The sequence below is a fragment of the Marmota flaviventris genome, chromosome 16, assembly GCF_047511675.1.
Source record: "Marmota flaviventris isolate mMarFla1 chromosome 16, mMarFla1.hap1, whole genome shotgun sequence".
Lineage (NCBI taxonomy): Eukaryota > Metazoa > Chordata > Mammalia > Rodentia > Sciuridae > Marmota > Marmota flaviventris.
The window spans coordinates 4095256-4121522 of NC_092513.1; the positions used below are offsets into that span (position 1 = coordinate 4095256).

Sequence of the window (26267 nt, forward strand, 5' to 3'; positions counted from 1 at the left end):
CTTGGGGAGAGCCTTGGGAGCTGAGGTGAGTGTCCTCCCTTTCCCACGCCATTCCTGGCCTGGAGGCCACCTCCTCTCCTCACAGGTTCCCTGAGCACAGAGCTGGCCCTGCAACAGTGGAGAGATCCTCACTAGCAGGTGGCCACATCCCCTGAGTGGGGAGTGAAGAGGCCAGTCTCCCCGCCTCAGCTGGCACCATCCAGACAGGCCACATCTGAGTGCAGTCAAGTGGCAGCGACTCACTTCTACAGAACAGAGTTCAGGGCCCAGAGAGAGTAAGTCACCGCCCACAGCCACATGGCTGGGTTTGATCTCAGTGGGAGTCTAAGCACATTCCTTAGGAGGAAACGCTGGTTGAAGACAAAACCGTCCTGTGAGAGCATGGCATGAGACAGTTAAAGACCAAACCTAGCCAGGCGCGGTGGCACATACCTGTAATCACAGTGAGACAGGAGGATCTCAAGTTCAAAGCCAGCCTCAGCAACTTAGTGAGGCCCTAAGTAACTCCCTGTCTCTAACCAAAATATTAAAAAAGGGCTTGGGATGTGGCTCAGCGGTTGAGTGTCCCTGGGTTCAATCCCTGATACCAAAACCACAAAAAAAGACACAAACCTCGACCCACCACTGATGCCCTCTAGTGGCCAGAAAGAGTGGGCTCACCCCCCAAAGCTGCTCCCTGCCTTCCTTTCCTAACCCCAATCTGAGCTGTTGGGGGCAGGATTCAGACAGAACGTCAGGTGGCAGAGATTTCTGCCTTGATCACTTACAAAATATCCAACACATTTTAAAAAATATATGTACACATCTATTAAAAAACCATACTCTATGATATGAAGGAAAATAAGGTTAAAAAAAAGACAGAGTTTAGAAAAGGACAATTCACAGCTTCACAGCAGACAGTAATGTGGCCACAGGCTGGTCACGGTTTCTGTTGTTTCTAATGTGGTTGACAGGCAGCTGGAACCCATGCTCAGAGCACGTCACTGCACCAGCTGGGCCTCTCCGAGTAAGTTCCCTAAGTTCTCAAGCCTTCCTCCTCCCACCTGTAGAAGGGTGTAACAGTAGTGCCCACCCCCTAAGATGCTGGGGGAAGTAGGTCACACACTGAAGCTCAGGAGGGACACAGTGGGCATCACCACCCTCTTCTCCCCGGTCCGCGCAGCTGGCCACCTACTTGCTCTAGGTCTCTGAAGGCGCTCACAGCATGAATCCAAGCTAGGACGGGGCCTTTGTTGTCTACTGATCCTCGTCCATACAGTTTCCCTTTTAAAATAGGAGAAAAAGAATTTAAAATGATGCATGGACACCTCTGCTAAGCTGAGTGAGTTAAAAACCAATGTGATTTCATGGGTCATGATTTTAACAATACTTTCTAATATTCCAGGCACAAATCTTCCTCTGAAATTGCAAGGTGTGATTTCTTATGTACAATACGGTCAACAGCTGGTGGAATAGGCTAGTTTTAAATAAATGGATTCCACTGGCCTCAGCAGTAAGTTTGTTAAGGAAGCCAAGGTTGCTGCAGAGCAGCACATGATGTGGCCATGTGCTCTGGGAATTTACAACTGATAGGATAATGGGAAAAAGTATGTATGTCTCTATCAGTCTTTCTTCTTTTCTGTATAAAATACAAGTTATGCTTGTTATCTTTACTCAGCCATAAAGAAGACTGAAATCATGGCATTTGCTGGTCAATGGGTGGAACTGGAGACCATCAGGCTAAGTGAAATAAGCCAGCCTCAGAAAGTCAAGGGTCAATGTTTTCTCTCATATGCAGAAACTAGAGCAAAATAAGGGGAAAGAGGGAGCTGGATATCATAAAGATAAAGGGACAATCAGTGGAGTAGAAGGATGAGATAGAGAGGGAGGAGGGATGGGAAAGGGGAGGAAATGCAGATGAATCTGACACCATCACACTATGTGCATGTGTAAATATACCAGTTAATTCCATGTGCATGTTTGTCTATAAAGTACCTGTCAAAAATAAATAAACCAGTGAAAAGACGACCAGTAGAGGAATGAGAATGGGGGAGACAGAAGGGGAGGGAAGGGGGAACCAGGAACTGAAATGGAGTAAGTTAAATTCCATGCATGTATGATTTTGTCAAACTGAACTCTGCTACGATGTATAATTATACTGCACTAATGAAAGGAAACAGTTCAATTTACAAAAAGGATAGGGAAGCCGGGTGTGGTGGTGCACGCCTGTAACCCCAGGAGCTAGGTAGGCTGAGGCAGGAGGATCCCAAGCTCAGAATCAGCCTCAGCAACTTAGTGAGGCCCTAAGCAACTTAGCAAGACCCCATCTCAAAAATAAAAAATTAAAAGGGCTGGGCTGGGTGGTTGAGCACCTCTGGGTTCAATCCCTGTACTGAAAAAAAAAAAAAAAAAAAGGAAAGTTGTCACCTAGATAAATGTCTTCCTCGCACCCAAGGGCCCTATGCAGGGACACAGAACTTCTTAGTTTCTTTCACAAATGAAAGAAAATCAGCCCCAATGAACCAACTATGGAACCCAGCGCCTTGTGCATGCTGGGCAAATGCTCCTGCATGGAGCTACACCCTAGGCTTCTGTTCACCCTTCTATTAGTAGTTGCTGTTTTGGGTGCTGGGGATTGAACCCAGGGCCTCCTATGTGTTAGGCAAGTGCTCTCCCCCTGAGCTATATCCTCGGCCTCTTCAATTCACCCTTCATGACACTGAAAGACCTGGAGCCTGGGGAAAGAGTCACACTTTAAATCCTTAACCCCTGTGAGCAAGCTCTATCCACAGATGAGCAGGGTGCTGAGGAGTCAGCATGTCACTGACCGTCCACCTCCGTCAGCGTGTAGGGGTCCGTGAGCCACCCCTTGCTCTCCTGAGCCGGCTGCACATCCAGGTGCCCATACAAGCACACGGTGGGTTTCTTCGGATCATTCCCCAGTTCAGCCAGGATGATAGGAGGGATGGGAAGACTCTGGCCATCAGGCAGCTGCAGGAAGATGATGGATCACATGGTTTAAAAACCTCCATGGTCCTTCCAGAAGACTCAGAACATGACGTTAGGAATCTGTTCGTTCTGTCCCTGGGTTGCTGAAGGGCCTGTGTCATTTTTCTGAGCCTCACTGTCTCCATCTCTAAAATGGGTCCCATTAGACACTTTTAATAAAAATATAAATCATAATTAAAAGCCAAGAACTTCCTTAGGTACACACTGACAAACAGTATAGTTAGTAGGATGCATTCTTCAATAAGAACTTAGAACACAACTGGCTTAAAGTAGAATCCTGGAAAATTTGGAGAATTCTGAAGTTCTTCATGCTGAGCAGGTGGCACTGGGTGCTTAGATTTAGGATTGCCATTAGGAGTTGTGTGGCTTTGGGCTTAGGGCTGCCATTGGGGATAAGTGGCATCAAGCTTAGGGTTGTCATTGGGGATGAGTGGCATCAAGCTTAGGGTTGTCATTGAAATGGGTGACATCAGGCTTAAGGTTGTCATAGGAATGGGTGGCTTTGGGCTTAGGGTCACCATCAGGGTTGAAATGGCAGTTTTAAGCAATGATTTTGAAGAAAGAATGCAGTTCTTAGAGACCCTTGGAGAATGACCCTTGGAGAAAGTTGCATATGAATTTAAGGGAAAGGACAAGTGAGTTGAGATGTGACACTCAGGTGCGGGTTGGGGCCTTTCCATAACACTGTTACCTTCACTCACCTCCTCCATTTGCTTTCAGCCTCATCCCCCACCCCGGCCCCAGGCCTGCTCTGGAAGGTGCTTCCTCCTTCCTGGGAATCAGCACTCTGAGGGTTGGGGTGAGGAGCAGGGTAAGCCCCTCTCTTGCCAAAGAAGGCAAGGTCGGTGGCCACAGAAGTGGTTCCTTCACTGGAGGGCAACCCGCCCGCCGGCACCTGCTGAGAGCCCAGGTCCCTGGATTCCACGCTTGTCTGTAGTCATGGCCATCATCCGGAAGGGCTCTTGTCTGAAATGAAGCGCTGGTTGGATGGAATCGCTCTCCACCGCCACCCACTCCTTCAGCGTCTGTGAGGAAAGTCAGGGAGGGCATTAGCATGGGGGGATCCCATATTCCCTTGGGGGGAAGCGATTCAGGGGCAGGGACTGACTAGTCCCCGGCTCTTCTGTGTCGACGTCCTGTGCACTGTGACACTCAGAGGCAACTGACAGACACACTCGGGTTTAATCAAGACCCAGAGGCCAGAGGCGCTGGTTAGGACAGAGCACGAGGGGGCACAGTGGAGGTCCAGCGTGGGAGGCAGTGCGGCCGGGTCCACCTCCGCCTGTGCCAGTCTCGGGGCTCTGACAACCCTTCTTTCAGGCTCAGTTTTCTCATCTGTCCTATAGAATGATGCTCCCTAACCATGAGAAACGATAGCCACGAGCTGTCACACTGCGAGAGGACCAGCGTGTCCCTGGCACTTACCAGCTGCCCTATTCAGTAAGCACCAGCTAATATGGAGCCATTAGTGCAGACCTCTCACATTCCGTGCTGGAACCCAACCCGCTTATCCTGGGACAGGATTGTTTTATGGAAAGCTACACATATTTTGACTGGTTGATCTTGACTCCACTTAATCTTGACTCTACTTCCTAATTTATTTTAGTTTGATCCCGCTTTCCTAGAGGGTGCACTTTCACTTTTATTTTAAGGGAACTTATTTAAGGAAAACTGTGTTCTGTATTTCTCACCTGCAACCTCAGCAGGTGCTGTGGGGTTCTCCACCCTGAGTGGGCCTCAGTGTGTTGGAAGAGGCCAGGACGAAATGTGGCCAAAAGCCCAAATCAGCCTCCAGCCCTGTTAATTTCAACCTACTCTGGAAACCCCGCTGGGGTTCTGAAGATCCGAGCAGGCTTTCTGCAGGTTTATATTCCTGTAGAAAGAAGGATTATGCGAAGGTCGAGCTCAGGAAGAGGGGTCTGGACATTCAGTTTCGTGCCATTAGCATGAAACAGGAAGGTTTCACGTCTGTTTGCATGATAGTGTTCCCCGGTTTGGCTGATCCAATGAACGCCTATCATGTATGTGCCAGACACAGGGTGGGGGACCCCCGGCTGGTGAGCACAACAACAACACTCATTTGGGGAGGCCTGTGGTCACATGGCCAGATGCCCAGGGAGGGCACAGGAGGCAGAGTAGAAGGAAGGGAGAGGGAAGCAACCCAGTGAGAGGGTGGGCACCGCAGGTGCCTGCACCTTGTCACCCACTCGTCCCTCCCTCTTCTGCTCCCTGGCCCCCTCTCTCCCTTCCTCCTCATCCTCCTTCCTCCCCTTCTCCATATGCCTGTGCCACGTGCCCACAGGTGTGATAAGAGAGGAGACCAAGTGCTCCCTGGACTGTACCACAGACAATGCTGTCAGCAACTGTCCAGGGCTCTCTGGACCCCAGCTCCATCTGGACCTCGCCAGGGGCCTCGTGGCACTGCTAGTGGGCCACCTGAGGGGCCAAAGCAAGAGAGAGTCCCACAGAGTTGCTGGTCATCTCTACAGGGGCAGCTGAAATGAATGCACCAGGGATGGACAGAGTGCCCTTTCCAGGAGCAGTGGCCAGGAGGGAGCTCTTCCGCAGACCTGATGGACCATGGTTATCTTAATTCAACCCAGGGTCACAGGCATTTTCAATGGAGCCAAGTTGTTGGCACAAAAGGTCCCAGAGGGCGTGACTGACGCACCGAAGCACAGCTTCTCCTACCTGCACAAATTCGTCCTGGTGGAGGTCGATGTGCTGGCAGAGCTCCCCCAGCAGCCCGGAGGGTGGAGGAGGGAACATGCCGCCCCCCAGCAGCAGCAGCAGCAGCGCCAGGAGACAGGAAGCCTGTTAAAGTTGATGGGCACATTCAAAATACGTGCTGCTTCTGGGCTTTTGACCTTTCCAAAGCTCTGGGAAGGCTGTTATCCAACCCTGGATTACCACCCACGTCAGCTGGAGCGTAATAGTCAGAGGTGGTGGATCTTGAAACCCACTTTCTCCTGCATCCTTCTCAGATACTGCATTTCCAAAGCTCAAGGATTTTAATAAGACAGAAACCAAGCTCATGAGCTGGTCTGCAAAGCATGTGACTCGGGTTATTCCTGTGACAGGATGGTTCTGTGCCTCTGCTCCCTGCGCAGGAAGACCAGCGCTCTGCATCCTGCGTGAGGGGCAGAGGCAGAAAGACGTGGGAGGTACAGACAGAATCAACAGCAGCCCTCAGAAGCCCTCTGTGATGAACCACTTAGGAATGCCTACAGTCCCGCAGTGCTGTGGGGTTTCTTCCCACCAGCTCCAGCAACTGGAGTGCTCTAGAAGGAAAGAAAGCAAACGAAACTCATATACCTGCCTGTGATTGATGACATTAAGGACAGCCCTGGCCTGGGTCATGGGCTCTGTCTTTCTGACTCCCTGCCCCCTTCTCTCCATTGCCTCCAAATGAGGGACCTGCCATGAGCCTGGTCTTCCCTCAGGGCCCTCCTCCCTTCTCCCAAGACAGGCTCCAGGTGGTACACGTGGCCTTACCTGGCTGCACCGGTGGGATGACTCCACCTGTTCATGCAGTGGTACTCAGGGGAGGCAGTTCTCCCCGGCCCTGCGTGTTCCCTGGCCAAGTGAGCAGAGTGCGCCCCAGGCAGTGGGACCCCCAGAGCCCTGCGCAGCCCACGGGAGCTGCCAGCAAAAGTCCCAGGAGCTCGATGCGCACCTGGAGGAGGGAGGCCGGCAACTTCTCCGCTTGGTGGAGCTGCAGCCACCTGGGGGAAGGTCTCCAGGTGGTTTCCAGGATTCCCCTGCCTGGGTCCTTCCTCCCTCTCTCTCACTCACCTCCACCCATGGGAAGGTAGACACCTAAAAAATCATACATTAAAAACATCATGACTGTATAATCTAAAATAGCTCACTTAAAAATGATAAAAGATGGAGTTTCAGGGTCTAAAATAATAAGGCAGACCTTGTGTTAATCTGTCCCCTTTTTTCCTACAACAACACAAAAAGGGTGGGTCTGTCTCCTAAATCAGAGTCTAGCTGGTCACCAGGGGACAGCCAGCGTCATACCCAGAACCTTGGTGGACTGGGGGATTACAGACTCACAACGTGCCAGACCTTCCTGTTCTGACTGATGATTACCTGAAGGCATCGTGGACTCATCACCTGGTTGTAAAGAGCCCATTCAGGGCTGAGTCCTCTGAACACAGAGGCATAGTCCTGGTGAGGTACCAAGACTGCCCACAGGCTGCCTCTGCTCAGCCGGCCAGGACCAGAGGCCAATGCTCAGAGTGAGGTGGAGCAGAGAACACCAATCCACGATGCGAAGACCTCCAGGTTCAGAGAAAAATCAGTGTCTTCTCCAAACCAATTCTCCCTTCTGGGTTTTCATGTAGTTTTTAATAGATTTTATTTTTAAAGATTAAGGTTCCCATAAAATTGAGTAAAAAGTCCAGAGATGTCCCACTTTTACCCTACCACAAACACACAGCCTCCCCCATTATCAATGTGCCACACAGGCACATCACTCTAACACAACGTCCGCAGATGACATTCGGGTTCCCTTTGGGTACTGTGCATGCTACACTGTTGTACACAAGCACAGTGACACTCGTTTGCCATGTCACTATCTGGCAGAGCCTATGTGCTCTGCTTATGGGTCCCACCCCGCCCACCCTAGCAACCTCTGGTCTGCGGGCTGTCTCCATGCTGTGCCGCTCCCCAGGTCACGGGGCTGGAATCGCACGCACGCTGACTGTCAGACTGCCTTCGTTCACGTCAGGCTGAACACTGAAGTTGCTTCCACGTCTCTCCATGGCTTGACAGCTCATTTCTTTTTAATGATGCACACCATTCCATTGTCTGCAAGTAGATTTTTGTGCCCCTCTGTTGTGCAGGAAAAGCATGGACCCTGGAGCCAGCAGCTCCAAGATCCTGCAGTCTTGTCTGTCTCTAGTGCTATGCTGACATATGCCCCTGGAGTGACACCTGTGGCATGCACTGCAGGACAGTTGAGATTTTGGGTCTAAGTGTCCGGCACACAGTAGACCCAAATCCTTTTGTATTCCCCTTTCCCAAGTTAATTTTTTTCTAAAAAAAATAAAAATAAAAATATGATCATCATGTTTCTCTTTAGACTAAAAGAGAAAAGCATGTCTGTGGAGCTCAATCGATGGCTGCCTAAAACATAAGGCTAGACAAACTGGTGTGGCATCTGAGGCCAACTCGACACTCTGCACTTAGCACCAGACATGTGCACATGCTCCCAGGGGGACCACGGGGATACAGAGAGGGGAAAGATGCTGGACACGGACTCTCTCACGGAGCCAACAGTTGCTAGCAGACTCACCACTCTACAGGGGACAGGAGAGCATGAGCATCCAGGGGATTAGAGAGCCAAAGGTGTCCCATCCCTGTGAGCACATGCATGGGCCTGGGGCACCAGGAGAGTCCGAGGCAGCCCTAACGTCTGGTCCACTCATGACCAAAGCCGTTTGTTTGGGCCTGAGTTCTGTGTCCTACAGAGATCAAAGGTCTGTGAGATGCAGGGCTTCTCTTGGGTCCTGGCCTGATGCTCTGGGCCTGAAAACATCACAGGGTCCAGCATGAGGTACGTCTGAGAGTCCCTGGGAACAGAAAGGAAGGAACTGTCCTACATTGTCCTGGCCAAGAGGGGTCATCGTGCCCACTTTCAGAGGCTGCCCGGCAGGTTACCTACCTTAGGACGGAGCATCAGCAAGTCTGTTTGACAGACAGGAGGTGAACATTTCACGCTCCCAGTACCGACTCAGAGAGCCTCCACTCACTCTCAACACAGCAGCCAGATGTCTTTAGAAGGTGGGTTAGATCCTGTCACTGCTTGTTTTAAACTCTCTCGAGAACTTGGGGAAAACCCAGCTGCTCACCTGGCCTCCCTGGGCTGACACGGTGGGGTCCACCTGCCTCTGCAGACACAGTGCCGGTGCTGGAGGGCACCAGGTGTGGGTCTCCTCATCACTTGCTCCTGCTCCCCAAACACCACTGGCCACAGCCAACTCCACTCGTGCACTGTCCTTTGACCTCTGGGCCCCAACCAAGCAAAGGTGAGAATCAGAACTGACTGACTTTCTCGTCAGTCCAAAGAGAACTGCACACAGCATGCGTGTCCTTATGCAAGAGAGGGTGCACCTTTCCAGCCAAAACGTCCCTTAGCACAGGATGAAACATCACCAGCCAAAAGTAGCACAGCTCCCAGGTGACATGCCTCCTATCAGGTGGACACTGCAACGAGGGAGGGGTGTTTTCAGAAACTCTCTGGATAGGATTCAGCTCACATAAAGTCTGAGAGACCACAGAGAATCCCGTGTTCACAAAACAAGAAGGCTGAGAGAGAGAGCAACTTTGAGTAAGGGGGCGTAGATAAGAGGCAATGAATTAAATAGAACTGAAGATCTGAAAATAAAGTCTCATATTTATGATCAATTGATTTTCAACAAGGGTGCCAAGATAAGTCAATGGGGAAAGAAGGGACGACCCAAATGTCCCTCAGCAGACAAATGGACCAAATGTGGATTGTCCATGTAATGAGATATTATTGGGCATCCAGTGGGATGAAGGGCTTGGCATGAAAAGGAATGAAGTTCTGACACTTGCTACAACATGGATGGGCCTTGGACACATTGTGCCGAGTGAAATAAGCCAGGGCTAACTATTGTGTGATCCCCTTATGCAGGAGACGGTGTACCAGAAGAGTAAATCCCTAGACAGAAAGTAGATCATTGGTTACCTGGGGGCAGGGTGGGGTGGGGTGGGCTTGGGGAGTGACTGATAATTAGTAAGGAGTTTCTTTTTGGTTGATAAGAATATTTCCAAACTGTGGTGATGGTTGTACAGCTCTGAATGCACTAAAACCCATTAAAATGCTTACTTTATATGAGTGAAGTGCATCGTATATGAATTCCATCATAATACAGGCAAAAAAAATCATAATCACAAATACAACCACTCATTTGACAATATAAATATAATGTTATGAGGGATGCATATAATGTAGTTGAATAGTGGCTGTCATGTATAACTAATTAGAACAAACAAAAAATAAATTAAAAAAAATGATAGCCCATCAGAGGGGAAAAGTTCACAGTGAGGTTGGGCTGTTCACGAGTGGATTAAGGACACAGACCACTAGATGGCGCTGATGAGCCGTTCCCCTCCTGGTTTCCCTGAGCTTCTGGGACCCAGCCAAGAGCCAGATGGCAAAGAAGTCAGGTGGGAAGGACACCTAGAGACCTTAGTGGCAGGAAACGGAGCTCAGGGCACGGAGGGATCTTCCAAGCAGACTCTGAGATGGTGTAGGCTGTTTTAACTTTTATTTTTCATTCAATTTCCATCAAAACATTTACTTGTTGCTTCTCTCCAAAGAAAGATGAAAAGAGAAACAAGAAAAAGGAAAAGAAGCCCAGGAAAAGAATGAAAACAGCATTTATACACAGACTGAGAATGTTTCCAATTTCAGTGGGCGCTGCCTCCTGGGCGGGGGAGAGGTCTTGCTCCTGACAGCAGAGCTCATGCCCTACATTCCCACATCCTTCTCTGTTTCTCTCCCTTTCCCCACAGGTACCAACCAAGGTGACAGAGCAGTCTGCATTGGTCCTCCAGCCCCCGAGGTCAACGCTGGCCATGAATGTGGCCTTCACCATCTCTGGGTGGGATTTCTGGCTCTGCCCACTTGTTCTCCTCTTGCTCTTTACTTTCTGTTTGTTTTCTGTGTGACAGTCATGCTTGATCTTGAACTAGTCATCCACTGAAAATCTGGAGATTTAGAAGGGTCACTCTGGTTTTTGCCTTTGCAGGAAGAAGAAAAAGGAGCTGGGGACAGAAAGGTGACATGAAAGACTGGAATTGGAGACTGGGCAGAGAGAGGGCTGATCTCAGTGTTTCCTTAACTACATGATCCCACAGGCTCCTCTTTATTCCTGCCGGTTGCTTAGATTTGAAACAAAGTTCTAAGTGTCCCCTTGCAAAGACATTTTTAACTCTTCAGAGGAGGGCCACATCCTGGCCATGTCCACCCTGCCTGCCCTTCCCCAGAGTGAGGGCGTGGGGAGAGCACCCCCAGTTTTCTTGGCCTTTCGACATCTGCTCTTCCTCTCTCCTCCACTTGCCAGGCTTCTCGCCTGCCTGATGCATCCCTCTGTTGTGGATGGCCCTCCATGTCTCTCTCCTGCCACAAAACACCAGCCAAAAGCAAGCTGGGCGAGGGGTGCTGGGAAAAACCCATACTGCGCTGACGCTGAACAGTGGGAAAGGAAAGCCCGGCCGTCCCCAGCCCCGCGGTCTCCAGCAAGGACGGACAGCCTGCAGCCCAGGAGCACACTTCAGTGCTGGGGACAACGTGGACACCAAGAACTCTGTTTGCCAAGTCCTCTAGAGTCCTCATGCTCTCACTTGACAGAGTGCCGTTTCTGCCTTGATGAGCTTTGTATAACAGAAAAATGTGGTTTTTAGCTGAGTTTGTCTCCTCAGCACAGGATTTAAAACAATGACAGAAACAGGCTCTTCTGGATTCTTTCATCCTGCAAGCAGAGCCGAGCCTGGGATTCCTGCCGATAAGCAATGCAGCAAGTCCAGAAGGAGGCAGTTAGGGCAGGTCCCCTCAAAGGGCAGCCAAGAGTAGTGCCAGAGGGAAGGAGCAGCTAGTAAGAGCAAAGTTCTCCAGACAGTTCCGAGAACCACGGTCTCTGCACCACTCTCAAGTGGGATCTGGCCAGCAAATGCAATGCCAGAGGGCCTTTGGCTGAGGCCAGGTTTGGTTTAAACTCGTTTCTGAACTGAACACAAGTCCCACACACCTCCCTGCGTTCGGATGTTTGGGTGTGCCAGCAAAGGATATCACCTGGCTAGGACCTAGCCGGCCACTAGGCATTCAGGAAGACGTTCTCCAGAAGCCATGGAGGGGAACCTGAGCCAGGCACAGGTCTCTCCGGGTTCTTCAGCTGGTGTGGACCTTAGCTGTAGCACTTACTGACTGGCTGGCTCAGGCTGGCAACAGGCTCCGACTCAGACAACAGTGTTTGCCACGCACTGTGGGGGTTCCAGGAGAGGGCGCATGAACGTCATCTGGCACTTCTAGCCTGAGGTCCTCTCTGGAGCATTCCATCCTAGGCAGAAGACAACTAATCTGGTTGCCCCAAGGCCCAGGTGGGCTCAGGTGGCCCCTGGCTGTGTGAGGGTGGGCCATGGGGAGGGGAAAGTTGCATTGTCATTGTGAGATGCTGGCAGCACTAACTGCAACAGTGCCACCTCCAGCCCTTTTGTCCCCTGAGGTCTCCACAGATCAGCCAGAGAGATTGCCCAGGTTGGCACCACTTCCAGAGCCTTCCAGCATCTGCAAACGTGAGGCAGCTTGGAGCACAGTGACAAATAAGGCCAGAAAAGAAAAGATGTGAGTGAAATAACCAGATTCCTATTCTTTTTAACCCCCTCTCCCATAGGAAGGAACCTATCATCAATTAAATTGATACACTGAAATATAGTACAGGAGTGACAGTATTGTCACCAGATTAAGCTGGATTGTGTAACTAAATGCAGTGGCACATGCTTATAATCCCAGCTGCTCAGGAGGCAGAGGCAGGAGGACCACAAGTTCAAGGTCAGTCTCAGCAACTTAGTGAAACCCTGATTCAAAATGAAAAATAAAAATGAGTTGGGATTGTGGCTGAGTACTAAAGCACTCCTCGTCCCATCCCCAGTGCTGAAACAAACAAACAAAAACAGATTGTGAGATCCTCAACACCAGGAATGCTTCTGATTCTGAGCCTGGAACAGGGCATGGCTTCTGATTTTGAGGGGTGACAGGTGGAAATCCCAAGTGATTGAGGGTGGTGTGCCAACACAAACTCAAGCCAGGTGAGTTGCCCCCTTGGGCTTCAGCAGCTGGGCTAGCCCTGAGCCACAGCCTGCTTCTTGTCCTTAAAGTCTTGAGAAACTGATGTGACTCCATTTTTGAAAATAAATAAATAACAGCAGCTTCTACCTCAAGGCCTGTCCTAAGGAAGGGGGCGTGACCTTTGTCCTTGGAAAAACCCACAGAGCATTCCTAAGCACATACCCACCCTGCTGAGTTGTTTATCTGTAAAAAACAGGAGAGGTCTGCGGTGCCAGGTGTCCCTGACTCAGTTAGGCTAGGTGAGGACCCATAGCAACCCCCTTGCAACCTCCAATCAGCATAAGACAGGGAAAATACCGGGGATGCCAGATGACCCCCCAGTAGTTTATGGTGTTGATAACGTGTTGGGAAACCAGGTAGTTCAGCACGTACGCCCCTCGTGGCCTAAACCAATCAGTTCAAAGGAATCCCCCTCTTGTACTCACCAATCACCCCTACCCAACTTGTTCCCGCCAGTGAATGTGCTAACCAATGTTAAGAGTTGTTGTTTGATTTTCCCGCGGTATGGAATGATTTGCTGTGTGATGTTGTGACACAGAGAGTATCCTCCCAAAACCTATAAAATCTCACTGAACAAAGGACCAGGACTCACTCCCTGGGACCGCTGCATCGGGAAGAGTTGTGAGTCTAGGCTCGAGCTTGCAATAAAGACTCTTGTGTGATTGCATCGGATTCTGCTCCTGGAGGTCTATTGGGGTCCCATGAATCTGGCATTACAGTCTCACTGTAGTGATTTTGTGTTGAAGTGTTAAAATGCATGTAAATGCCTGCAGGGTAGACTGAGTGACCTCAGGGAGCAGCAGAGGAGACCCAGGCAGAACAGAGATGCAGGACGTGCTGGAGCCAGCGGAGGCCCAGACTCAGGCCTGATGACAAGGAAGGGGATGGAGATGTTTCCAGGAGTCAGGAGGGGAGGACCCTGAGGCAGGGTGGAGGCACCAAAATGCTGAGGTCGCTGAAGAACACCTTTCTGTTCCTAGGAAACTGTAATTACCTCGACTTGCTTTAAAGTGTATCTTCTAAGCCGGTAAGCTCAAAGCAAAGTTGTCCTGACCTCAAAGCCCAGGGATTTAGCTGCCCTTGCCACCTGGGAAGCGAAGCCCAAAGGATTAGGGCAGCATGAGTCAGGGCTACTCCTAGGATTTGGTCACAGGTTATTATTGGTTGTGAACCCAAGTTCAACATATGGAAGGGCAGATATTCACAGAGAGGGCAGGGACTTTTCTACCTCTTTCTATCAGGGTCCTGGGCACCTGTAACACTTCACAAACTGGACAGCTGAAACAACAGCGGCTCATCCTTTCACAGTCTGGAGTCCACAGTCCCAAATCCAGGTGTGGCCAGGGCCGTGCTCCCTCTGAAGGCTGTGGTGGGGCTCCTTCCCGCCTCTCCAGCTCCTGAAATCCTGGGCGTTTCTTGGATTTTGTCTGCACGGCCCAGTCTCATGGCCAGCTTCTCTCTGTGTCTCTTCTTCTTAGAAGGACACTCGTCACTGCATTTAGGGCCCACTGGAAACCAGCATGACTTCATTTTAACTTCTCACATCTCAAAGATTCTATTTCCAAATACAGTCGCATTCTGAAGTTCCAGGTGGACCCAGGGGATATCATGCAGATGGACATGGTCCAACGCAGCAGGCTGGCTTTTCTTTCCCTCATCACCACCTAGCGCTTTCTCACTTGTTTACTAAATTATCTGCATGACTTGTGTGAACATGAGCGCTGTGGGGCCGTGACCTGTCTCCCGTGTCACCACACCTGACGTTGACGCCCGTTCTCCCCCCAGTCACGTCAGGTTTCCTCTTATTCCTCGTTCAGTTTCCCTGTGGGCGCGAGTGTCCATCCTGCTCAGTCCTCAGTGTGGGGCTCAAACTGGACAGTTCTAATTCTGTAAAATGGCCACTCTCCCTTGGAACAACTCAGCTAGCCCTGCTTTCTTCTTCCTACAGGGAGTCAGTCCTTTTCATCTCATTCCCTCCGGAGAGCTTAGCTGGTCTCCTCCGCCCTTGCCCCCTTGTCGCTCTGCTCTGCGTCCTGGGCAAATGCATTTTAGTCCCTTAGTTCTCTGTCTTTGCTTGTGCCTAGTCTACAACTTACACGACCTACTGAGCTATTTCAACGGCGATTTTTCATGCTCAGGACTTCTCATTGGTAGTTTTCATATCCATCTGTTCTTGCTTCATATGTACTTATTTAAGTTTTGTAATTTCTTATTCTTTGACATGAGTGTTAGGCTTGCATTTTTCTCTTGACAATTTTAAACATACTTCAGGGGTATCCATTTTACGTATGCCCTACAGTTTGCATTTCGGTGACAGTAATCTACTTCCCAATTAATTTTAGGGGCCATTTTTCTTCTTACTTGCCTTTTGTATTTTGAGGGCTCAGAAAACGTACCCCAAAGTGTGGTATTTTGACATGCTGAGCTTCAGAGTCTCGGGAGCAGGTTTAACTCCTCCACAGCCAGTCTCTGGATCCTCTCTGTCCTTATTCTCTTCTGAAGCCTAGGAAGGGGCTTTTCCTCAATTTCCAGATCTACCAAAGATCTTAGAATTGTCCCAAAAATCCTTTGCTGGAATTTTACTAACAAAGGAAGATTAAATTTTTATCATGGATGAAGAGACTGGAAATCAGAGCCCAGAGGAACTTGGTCTCAAACTATTGTATCATCTTGGAGTCATTAATTTCTCCCCAGATCCACCTATTCCCCTCTAGAATTGCAGGAAGCCCCCACACCCTCTTCCTATGAAGAAGATTTTAACCTTCAACCGTCTGGCCCTCTTCTTGGGCTTCATTTTTGGTGTGGCTCATGTAAACATGTACACCTTAATAAACCTGCTACACTTTTCTCTTGTTAAACTGCCTTTTGTCGTAAGAGTATCAGCCTTGACCCTTTATATAACCGGCAAAAAAGGGAGCACCGCTTTTTCTGGCCCTCTGGGGTACGCTTGGGATATGCACTGACTTGGCTGGGAGGCAGGAGTATCGTTCTCCTCTCTGCAATGACTGCTCTCTAGATACGCTGTGATCCTCCACTTGGTGCTTGGAGGTGCCCATTCCAGGTCCAACACTGGTGACTCTGAGTTCCCAAGCAGTGCCAACTGGGAACTGTTGTGGGGCAGGTCGCTCAGAAAACACACTAAGTCCCAGTTTTGTCCAAATTAAAGAGTCTTTATTTAGCTGGCCAGTTGGACTGCTCCCCACAGGACCCATAACTGTCTCTGCAAGGAACAGCCCCAATCCTGAGCATTTTAGGATATTTAAAGGCAAAAACCACATCTGGGTTGACGTAGCTGCAAGCAAGCAGGTCCAGAAGCTGAAGTGAGCAGTTAATGAGACAACGCAGTGGGTACACTGGTATTTCCCACAGGACTTTCCAGGTTGGCATAGCAGCAAGCAAGCAGAAGGGAAGTGGGTCAAAATGACCCTAGCTGAGTACGAAGTTGAAGAGTGATTACTAACATCTAGACAATCCATCTCTGACAAGGTACATTGCCTAAGAAAAATGGAAACCAAAGAGGACAATTTTACATTATATAAGAATTACTATTTTGTGTTGCCAAGTATGTTATGCTAGGTTTCTATTAATAGATACAGAGGCGGGGCTTTGCCACCAGAGAAGCATTTCTTACATGGTATGGAGTCTTAGGGTAAAATGGAGTCTGTTTGGTCATTGCCCATATAGCCTGGTCCATGACAGGAACTAGTCTGTCCCTGAATTGCATACACTTGGGCTGGCTCTGCCTGCCTTCTGCATCTGGGGTGCTTTTGGTACCTGCTTTCGGTGGGACTCTCACTCCTTCATGCTGTGGCCCAGCCAATCTGCACCTTCAGCCCCAGATCATCACTGTATGTTTTGTCTTGTATCCCTTAGTAGTGTCATTAGTGGGCTTTTTAAGTCTATTCCTTTTTGATTTAAGTTTTAAGGTACATTCAGTTGCTTTGTTGGTAATTTTAAGAGAACTTATATACTAGCTTGATCACAATTTGCCTACAAGGATATGGCTTCCTGAAAGATGATGTCCCCATGTGTGGGAAGCCACCCGCAAAATGTGCATAGAACAGATGGGCACTGAAGCCATTGAACGGGAAGATCTGGTATCTGGGAACACACAGCAGCACTCCTGCTGGTGAGATGACCTGATACATGTGAACTCCTACCCAGCTCTGCTCAAAACACCAGACATGGGCGTGACCCGTTAGCCAAACGGCCTGCCTACCTGCACATATATCCTGTTTTTCATGAAGAAGCAAGCACGGAGACAAGACTCCTCCCACACGGAGACCTTATACCTACCAATCCCCTTTGACCTGTACCCCTATAAATAAAGCAAGCATGGGCTCCATCTTTGTTAGAAGTTGCACCCGTCTGGTGAGCTGGTCTGTTGCTGCTCTCGCTCTGAAACTATATTTCTGTCTTCTGTGGTTATTTCATGGTACTATTTCTTAGCTTTTATTTCTCAGCCAGCCCATCCCCCTGGCTGATGCAGGACGTGTGCAAGACCCATGCTGACCTGCGTCCTGTGCTCAACATTGCAGACTCCACAGGAAGTGCTACCTGTTACCCAATGCAGACTTTCCTAAGTAGGAAATGGGCAGGGATAAGCTGAAGACCAGAGGTCTCACGGAAAAGGTTGCATGCTCCAATCACTAACCTTACAAGGCATCAATGTTCGTATCTTGGATATCCCCAGCTTCCATGGCCAGGACTGGGAATTATTCATAACTGGGGTCCTGATACCAGGAGCGCAAGATCCAAACCCCAACCTGTCAGCAGGACCAACGTCCAACGTCAGGTGAAGTGTTGCCTAAATCAGCTCTCCTGAGTGGACTTGTGGCCTGTGGTACAAAGGGCAGATTGGATAGCGAGTGCCCAAAGTACACTGTGAAGATAAACACCATGGACTCTGGACCTGGGGTGCCCGGGGCACAGGGGTCACTCCTGGGTGGTACCGGGGCCTCCTTCTCACCTATGTTCTCTGGGGAATTTCATTGTACAGACTTCTTCTTAACACCATCTCTCTCCTCTTCTCCTTACACCTACTCCCTGAGGCATTCTGGATCCCATTCCTTAGCGGTTCAGCAGGGGACAGTCAGCTTGATGGTGCAATGGTGCCAGAAGCCCAGTATGTGTCCCTTTGTGAACCACTCATGTACCTTGAAAGTTGCCTGTTTTAACCAATGCACTTTGAATCTTTTGAAAGAGTGATTGAGAAGCTGGACATTGGGGCATTGTGCTCTGGGGACAGAAGTCCCTCTCTTTGTGTATAAAGGTTACTTCCCTCAGTTTGTGCAGTGCTGGGATTGGGCAGGAAGGTCTTTAGGTTAAAGCTCCCTAATGCAACACTTCTCCAGTCCTCCCTGAAACACTGAGACTAAAGTACAACTGCTTGGCCAGCTTCCGGCACATAAGTAACATGCCCACATTTCTGTCTCAGGGCTCAGACAGGTGGAGGCAGCCTCTAGAGGGTGGAGACTGGAGCTACCACAAACCCTCTTCTTCCTCCCCCCCCCCACCTCTCCAGGAGCCCAAGTGCCAGCCCCAGGTGAGCCTCAGCTCCTGGTGGCACCCTGGTTCCTTGGGGTAGAGGTGTGGGCCAAGGGGCCATGGGGTACCTCATGAATGGGGTGGGGTGTGGAGCAGCCTCTCTGCCTGTGACCTGCTGGGTGGCTGCTCCACCTGAAGGCACAGCATGCCCTGGGGGGAGCTGGCAGCTGTGTCTTTCCCAGCCATGGTTGGGTTCATATCATCACTGAACTGCACATATCCTCCTCCTAGCCCAGGAGCCTGAGGCTGCCCTCACAGCGAGCCCACAGGAGGAGAGAGGACCCCACCCAGAGCCTCTCTTTTGGAACCATCAAGTTTCTGATGTGAACAGTGGAGGGTGCCCTACAACCAAAGGCTCGCAGGCTCTCCCAACTCCCTCCGTGGGATTCCTTACCATGTGGTTCATCAACAGAATTCTAAACTCTCTACCATGGGTTGTGCTAAAACACTGTGATGAAGGAAAGTTGGCATCCCTTTATTAGGTAAAGCCAAGCTCAGAATCTGAGATTTTGAGCATTCTTCAGATTATATATAGCAGTGGAGAGAATCAGTGAGTTCAGACATCATATGGTTTATTCACGAAAGAAGCCATGCCCTCTTGCAATAAGGTCCAATTTGCATTTTTATTAGCAGTAGCAACATATATGAAAGTCAGGCGCTGTGCTGAGCACTTCACAGCAATGAGCTGACAATCCTGAGAGGCAGATATTATTGCTGACCCATTCACAGGTGGGAAAACGGAGGCATTAGAGAGTTAAGAAACTCTCTAATGGTCTACAGGGTCTACTGTCCCAACTTGCTCTTCAATCCTCTCTAAACCCCCCTTGATCCCTCTTGTCGCGTCATTTGTTGGTGGGCAGCATGCTGAGCTAGGATGCCCATTCCAGAAGCCTGGGCCAGGTCAGAAATCAGAGCAGAGCTCAGGCATTTTCACTGGGGTATAAGATTAAAAGCAGTACCATGAGCCACTTTTATTCTTTACTAAAACATGACATTGTTCCAAAAATTAATGTTTCTATAATGATAAAAATAAATTTCTAAGTGATAAAAATGTAGTTGATAATATGAATTGTACAAGAGAGCAAAAAATCATTCATAATTACATTATTTGCTTATTGTGGTGAGAGGACAATTTAAACCAGAAATTAGATACTATCAAATAAAGCAGAAACTTTAAAAATTGAGTCACTATTAAATGTGGATTTTTCTGTAGAAAAATGGTCTGGTTTCCTGAATAAATAAATGATCCTCCCAAATTAGAGGGTAACATTCCAGAACAGCAAATATTTGAGAAGTTCATCACACAAATATGAAACATTGATCTTATTTCTATTTGGGTTCTAGAAAACTAATTATAAAAAAGACATTTTTCATGGTGCAGTGCAAGAAATTTGATGGCTGCAGTGTGTTGATATTAAGGAATTGCTGCAGGTTTACAGTGTGTGAATGGAATGGTGATATGCACCGTGGTAGGTAGAGTGACGCAGTGTCTGGGATTTGCTTTAGAAAGATCTGGGAAGGGGCAGGGACTGAAAGGTGCTTTCGCTCACTCAAGGCCAGTCATGAGCGGATACTTGCTGGACCTGCCTTGAGTGAGCATGTGGGGGCTTATTGCACCCAGCTGTCCACTTTTAAGCTTGTTTAAAACTTTCCATTAAAACAATAGATCAGGGCAAGGAGCTGACTGAGCCAGGAAATGCCCTGGCTAGCTTAGCCTGCGGCTACCATGTCTGCAGCCACACGGCTGTTCCCGGGCCACTTGCTTCTCAGTCTTCCCCGGCAGTCCCACAGTGGAGAAGTGTCCTGGCTGTGGGTGAGCAGGGCTGCTCAGCGAAGCAATAGAGACCTCCCTGTTGGCCGTCCTGTCCAGCATGAGCTGGGACTGGGGACAGGGAGGCACTTGCGAGCCACGAAAAGAGCCTCCCTATCCACTGTGAGCTGGTGTGAAGGCAGAAGCGGATGGGAGGACTTCAGAAGTCAGTGGCTGCCCAGGGAGAAATACAGGCCCTGGGAGAAGCCTGTGCATCCCTCTCTGGTAGGCTGGGTCTGTGAACATAGAGAACTAAACATGGGTGGATACAGTCATGGGTCTCTTTGGTCAAATATCACTGCTGGGTGCAGAAGGCTGTTCTCCGAGAGGGAAGCATTCTACCTTCTTGTTGGAAAAGTGTTGGCCACCAATGACCATGCATTTTCTGGTCATTATCACTCCCTCTTCTAGCTTTTAACAGGCTGCTTGGAAGAGAAAGCCAGATCCTGTCTTGTGGAAATCAACAGCAGAAGAACTTAGTCGGAAATAAGCTGAGCCCTAGATAGCAGAATCATGCTCAGATCCGGAATCTTGGAGCAGGAAACACACCCACAAGGCGACAGAACCCAGGGAGCGCTTCTACTTGAACTTGAAAATGTTCTCAGAGTCATGTCAGCATCCTTTGAATGGGAAGTAAGGAAGAGGGTTCCTGCTAGATGCAGATTCCTTGGTCAAAGGTACATGAAAAGATGCTCAACATCATAGGAAATGCAGAGCAATCATTTGAAACGCGTAGCATGCCTACAGGATGACTACAACGAAACAGATGCATAAACTAGTGGGGGGGGGGACGGAGAAATGGGAACCCTTGTAAACCATGGGCAGGAATGTGCCAGTGCAGTCGTTGTGCAAGAGTCTTGCTCTTTCTCAAATGACAGGCCACATGACCCTGGAATTCTACTCCTGGCTTTCATACTCAAGAAAAATGGAAACTTATGTCCACACAAGAGCCAGTGCACAAATGTTCCCAGCAGCACTATTCATACTGGTGGAGACAGACTACGTCAATCTGCTAGCAAATAGATACGTGGAATGTGGCACGTTCATGCCGTGGGGTTCGACTTGGCCACAAAAACATGACACTGAGTGGAGGAAGTCTGAGGGCGGAGTTCATGAAACACTTGAATATAAACTTCCTGGAAACGTTGCCATTAAATGATTTTGAAGAATGTTTAACCACCCTAAAGTATTGCTGATAAAGTGATTCCAAATCCCACATCCCTGGGGCAGGGACAGCAAGTGCCTGAGTCAGTTCGCTGGGTCAGTGTGCACTCCCTAGGCCAGGGACCAGCGTGCCCTGATCCAGCAGGCTCTGAGCCTTGCAGGTCCTACTTACCATTCTCCTGAGTTTGCCTCCACCACTGAGGAATGTGGAAGAGGTCCCACAAAGGCCCAGAGATGCTCTCATTTAATATCTTCCCGAGCCCCAACTCATTGCACCCCCACCAGGAAAAGATGAAGAGGACACAGTGGTTCCATTCACATCTGGGAACAAAAGATGCTTCTTTCAATCTGACCACAGAGGAAGAAGAAACAATGTGTCTCATGTGCACAGATTTGGGATGAGACAGTGCCCGGAAGTCATCTGATGCTGTTGGAGTCTAGTGGTCACCTCCAGCTGCTGCTCCTTGGATGCTTTGGTGGGGTGAGAGGGGTGTCACCTTTTAGACGGAGCAGTGTACCCATCCAAGGCCAGCAGGCAGAACTAGCATGGATGTTTGAATTTTTTTCCCTGAGACATGGATAACAAAGTATGTTCCGTGAGTTTTTCCTCTTTGTTATATAGTCTTTTAAAAAATATATATTTGACAAAGATTATACACATTCAAGTGAATAATATACAACACACATGATATAATGATAATCACAATCAAATTAATTATCATAGTCCATGTTGTGCTGCTGTAACAGAAGACCAGAGCAGAGACTGGGTAACTTATGAAGAATAGTTTTAATACTTACAGTTCTAGAGTCTGGGACATTCTAGATCCACCATCTGGGGTCACCATCTGGCAAGGATGCTTTTACTGCATCATCCCATGGTAGAAAGCAGAAGAGTAAGAGAGTGTGTGTGCACAGATGCACAAGAGAGAGAGCATGAGAGAGGGACAGAGAAGAAAGGGGGATGAACCTATCCTTCTACCAGGGACTTACTCCTATAATACTAACCAATGAATTTTAAGATTTATTTCTAATTCTGTGAAAAATGTCATTAGAACTTTGATAGGAATGCACTAGATTGGTAGATTGTATGGGGTAGTACGAACACAGTAACACTATTACTTCTTCCAATCTATGACCATGGGATGTCTTTCCATTTATTTTGTTTTCTTCAATTTCTTCCATTAATGTCTTTTAGTTTTCCTTATACAGATCTTTCACCTCCTTGGTTAAATTCACATATAGGTATTTTATTCTTTTTGGCATTATAAGTAGAAATCACTTTCTCAATTTTTTTGGATAGCTTATTTTCAGTGTTTAGACATGCAACTGATTGTGAGTTGATTTTGTATCCAACTTTACTAAATTTGTTTATAAGTGCAAAGAGGTTCTTGGTGGCATCTTTAAGGTTTTCTATATATAGAAATGCCATCTGCAGAGACAATTTAAAACTTTCTTTTCCAATTTAGGTGGTTTTCATTTCTTTTTAAAAATTTCTTCTGGTCTGTTTTCCTTGGTATAGGTGTCACAGTATAATCAAAGTGTGACAGAGGAACTTTAAAGTTGCCTTCTGATATCTGTTTCCCTCCCTACGTTGTCACTGGATTTCTAGATGGCATCTCCCCACCTCTCATGCAAGTGGGGATAGCCACGTGACTACCTTCTGGACAGTAAGATGCAAATGGAAGAAATACCTGCTATTTTGGATTATGCTCTTTAAGGGAAGAAGTGTATCTTGACCCCTCCTCCTCTCCTTCCCACTGGCTGCTCCAGCAGGAGATGGTGGACAGATCATTGTCCCTGAGATGAAACTGAGGGTGGAAGAGAATTGCTGCATGACAGAGGGATCCTGGGCCCCACATGACAGAGTAGCCACCACACCAGGCCTGGATTTCTTGCACAGACATTTACATGAAGGATAAAGCATTAACCTTCACTGTGTGCAAGTCTTTGTTATTTTGACAATACACCAGCTTATATTCTCAGTAATTAATACACCATTGTTAAAGGGTCCTGGATATTTCTAGCACAACATTTTCTGACACAGATTCCAGAATAGCAAGAACAGAATGAACTTGACTTTGCCTCGGTCAATTCAGAGTCTTCAAGTCAGAGCTGCTTCACTCAGCTCTCTCTTTCCTAGGTGAAGGACGTGGCCTGGCAACTTCTACGTCAGACAAGGTGGTTGCTTTTTTTCAGTGGCCAGCTTCCTGCTGGGAACACAATGCAGGACAAGGTTTTGACTTCCCAAGAGGAGCTCCACACCTAAGACCAACTTCTCCTGGAACATTTTGTTGCCGAAATCACAGCCATGTCATTGCCATAATAAAGGTTTTATCTCCTAACTAGAATGTGCAAAGACCCAAGAGAGATAGAGATAGATAGAAATGGGGGAAGGGAGGAAGAAGAGGAGGAGAAGGGGGGGGGGAGAGAGAGAGAGAGAGAGAGAGAGAGAGAAACACATAACATTTTACATGCATAGGTCACTCAAGCATGTAAAATGTTATACAGTTGTTCTCAGATCACTTCCCTGAGAAGACTAGTGGGGCAGGGGAGGACAGGGTTAGAAGTTGGTAAGGAGGAAGAAACAAGCCTGGCTTCTGAAGATATGGTGGGATATGGTAGAGGTGTCTCAGGGCAGGGGCACCTGGGGAACCCCGTTACTAACAAGAGGCCATGACAGCCGAGGGACTCCCAATTTCACCATCTGTTCTAGTAAGTGCTGCATAAGACAGGCTCCATCAAGTTCTGACCCGAGTCAAAATAGTCAGCAAGGTAGACACAATATTAAGTTTTTAATGAATAAGACTGATGTTTTAAAATGCAGACCGTATATATAAGCAAGAATACTTTCTATACTGATTTCTGGAATTAGGCAGCTTCAGAGGAACGAGGTAGAACAAACTCCTAGTTCTTGCAGTCTGCCTGTGTTCTCAGCCGTCCAGCCCACAATGCACTAGGCCTTTAGCTTCCTCTGACACCATCCTTGTGGAGTTTCACAGTGGAATGCCTTCGGCTAGATGCATCCCTGTGCACGGCTTCCAGAGGGCTGATTTCTGGTCCTCATTCCTTGGGGTGGGGCTTGAGTCTGGCTGTGCAATCTCAGAAGTGGTGGGTGCTTCTTACATATACTCTTCCCACTGTTGGATTCTATATGCCTCTGACTATAAATCCCATTTTTAATCTCTAGGGACTTGAATGAGATCATCCCTGTGTCTTGTGGATCTAGTGCACTGCACAGGGTGCTACATGATCTGGTGCAACAACTGCTTTGCAATGGGTTCATGACTGACTTGAGCCCATTTCTGGGTAAAAACCCTGTAGCTCTTTTTCCAGAATTACAGAAGGCACTTCTCACATCAGTGATGGAGATGTTGAGGTGGAGTCCCCAGCATCAAAAAGACCAACTGCTGGTCCAGCTCTACCTGAAGCCAGTGACCGGCTTCCTTTTCAAGTTTTCACTTTGAACTGGTATTGGACTTCAAGAGAAGTTGCAAAATTGATCAAGTATCTATATACACAGCACCCAGCTAATATCTTACCTAAACATAGTACAATGATCAAAACAAAGAATTTAATAGCAGTGTAACATCAATTGTAGGGTTTTGTTTGGATTTCACAAGCGTGGGTTTGACTAACTTCTTTTCACAATGAGTGCGAGGTTATCAGAATGACATGTCAGGGCACCCTGCCAGGGCTATGTGACGTTGAAATGTATGTCATTACCACTGAGTTTCACTTTTCCCACCAGAAGCAGATGGTGGCTGCCAGGTCTGTCCTCTAAAGTCACTATTTCCCCTGAAGATTAAGAACTTGGGGAGATATTTTCAGGAAAGGCAAATATTCTGGCCTGCCCTTTTTAGTGCACACTGGGTGGGGAGATCTTGCCTGTGGCACGCCATGGTAATTCTCCATTTCCCTTGCTCTGCTGGCACCCCACAAGAAGGCCCTGACCTTCTCACTCATCCATTGTCCTTTGTATTAGCACGGACTCATGGGTAGCATTCGTGCTGTGGGTTAGAATCCAATCTTGCTAGCCTGTCTTTCCTCCACTTGACTTCACACTCCCGTGTCCCCTGGTGTTACTTTCTGCCACTATGAGGCACTCCGGGATCCTCTGGTATTTATGCTGCCCCATCCCTGGGATCAACCAGTTCTCCAAGGAGCCTGGCTCCTTTTGTCAGCATTTACCCTGGGCTTTGATATCAATTGCAGCCACTGGTTCTTTCTTGTGAAAGAAGGATGACTTTGACTTGGCAGCAGTAAGCAGCAGGCAGGGTCAGGCCAGTTCTTTGCCAGCACAGGGAGTGGCCAGGGACATCACTCCAGTGGGCTGGGAGGACCGAGCGCCCGCCTTCAAAGACCTGGGTCTTGTTTTCTGAGGCTGGATCATGATCTGACGTCACACACTATCAAAAAGCATACGGGTGCTCCAGGAGCAGCCCCGAGGAGCTCATGTGTGCACAGGGAGCACAGCACACCTGAGGGCACCCACCAGCACACTTGAGGGCACCCACACACAATGATACCCCACAAGCACACGCAACGGTACCCCACCAGCATACTTGGGAACACTCACCAGCACACGCAATGGTACCCCACCAGCACACCTGAGGGCACCCACATGCAATGGTACCCCACCAACACACTGGAGGGCACCCACCAGCACACGCAACGGTACCCCAACAGCATACCTGGGAACACTCACCAGCACACACAACAGTACCTCACCAGCACACCTGGGAACACTCACCAGCGCACACAGTGGTATCCCACAAGCACACCTGGGAACACCCACCAGCACATGCAACGGTACCCCACCAGCATACTTGAGGGCACCCCACCAGCACAGCCAACGGTACCTCACCAGCACACCTG

The 26267-nt window shown here is 48.7% G+C and overlaps 1 protein-coding gene across 1 annotated transcript in view; it reads right to left on the reverse strand.

The window, feature by feature from the left end:
• Nucleotides 1-10622, reverse strand: part of Cndp1 (carnosine dipeptidase 1) — a 35258-nt gene extending 24636 nt beyond the window's left edge. The window contains exons 1-6 of the mRNA XM_071602832.1: nt 10548-10622; nt 8850-9005; nt 5680-5802; nt 3867-4013; nt 2808-2970; nt 1175-1263 (exon numbers count right to left, since the gene is read on the reverse strand). Coding sequence (XP_071458933.1) covers nt 1175-1263; nt 2808-2970; nt 3867-4013; nt 5680-5802; nt 8850-9005; nt 10548-10622 — 753 coding nt within the window. The remainder of the gene's footprint in view (nt 1-1174; nt 1264-2807; nt 2971-3866; nt 4014-5679; nt 5803-8849; nt 9006-10547) is intronic.
• Nucleotides 10623-26267: the final 15645 nt, after the last annotated feature.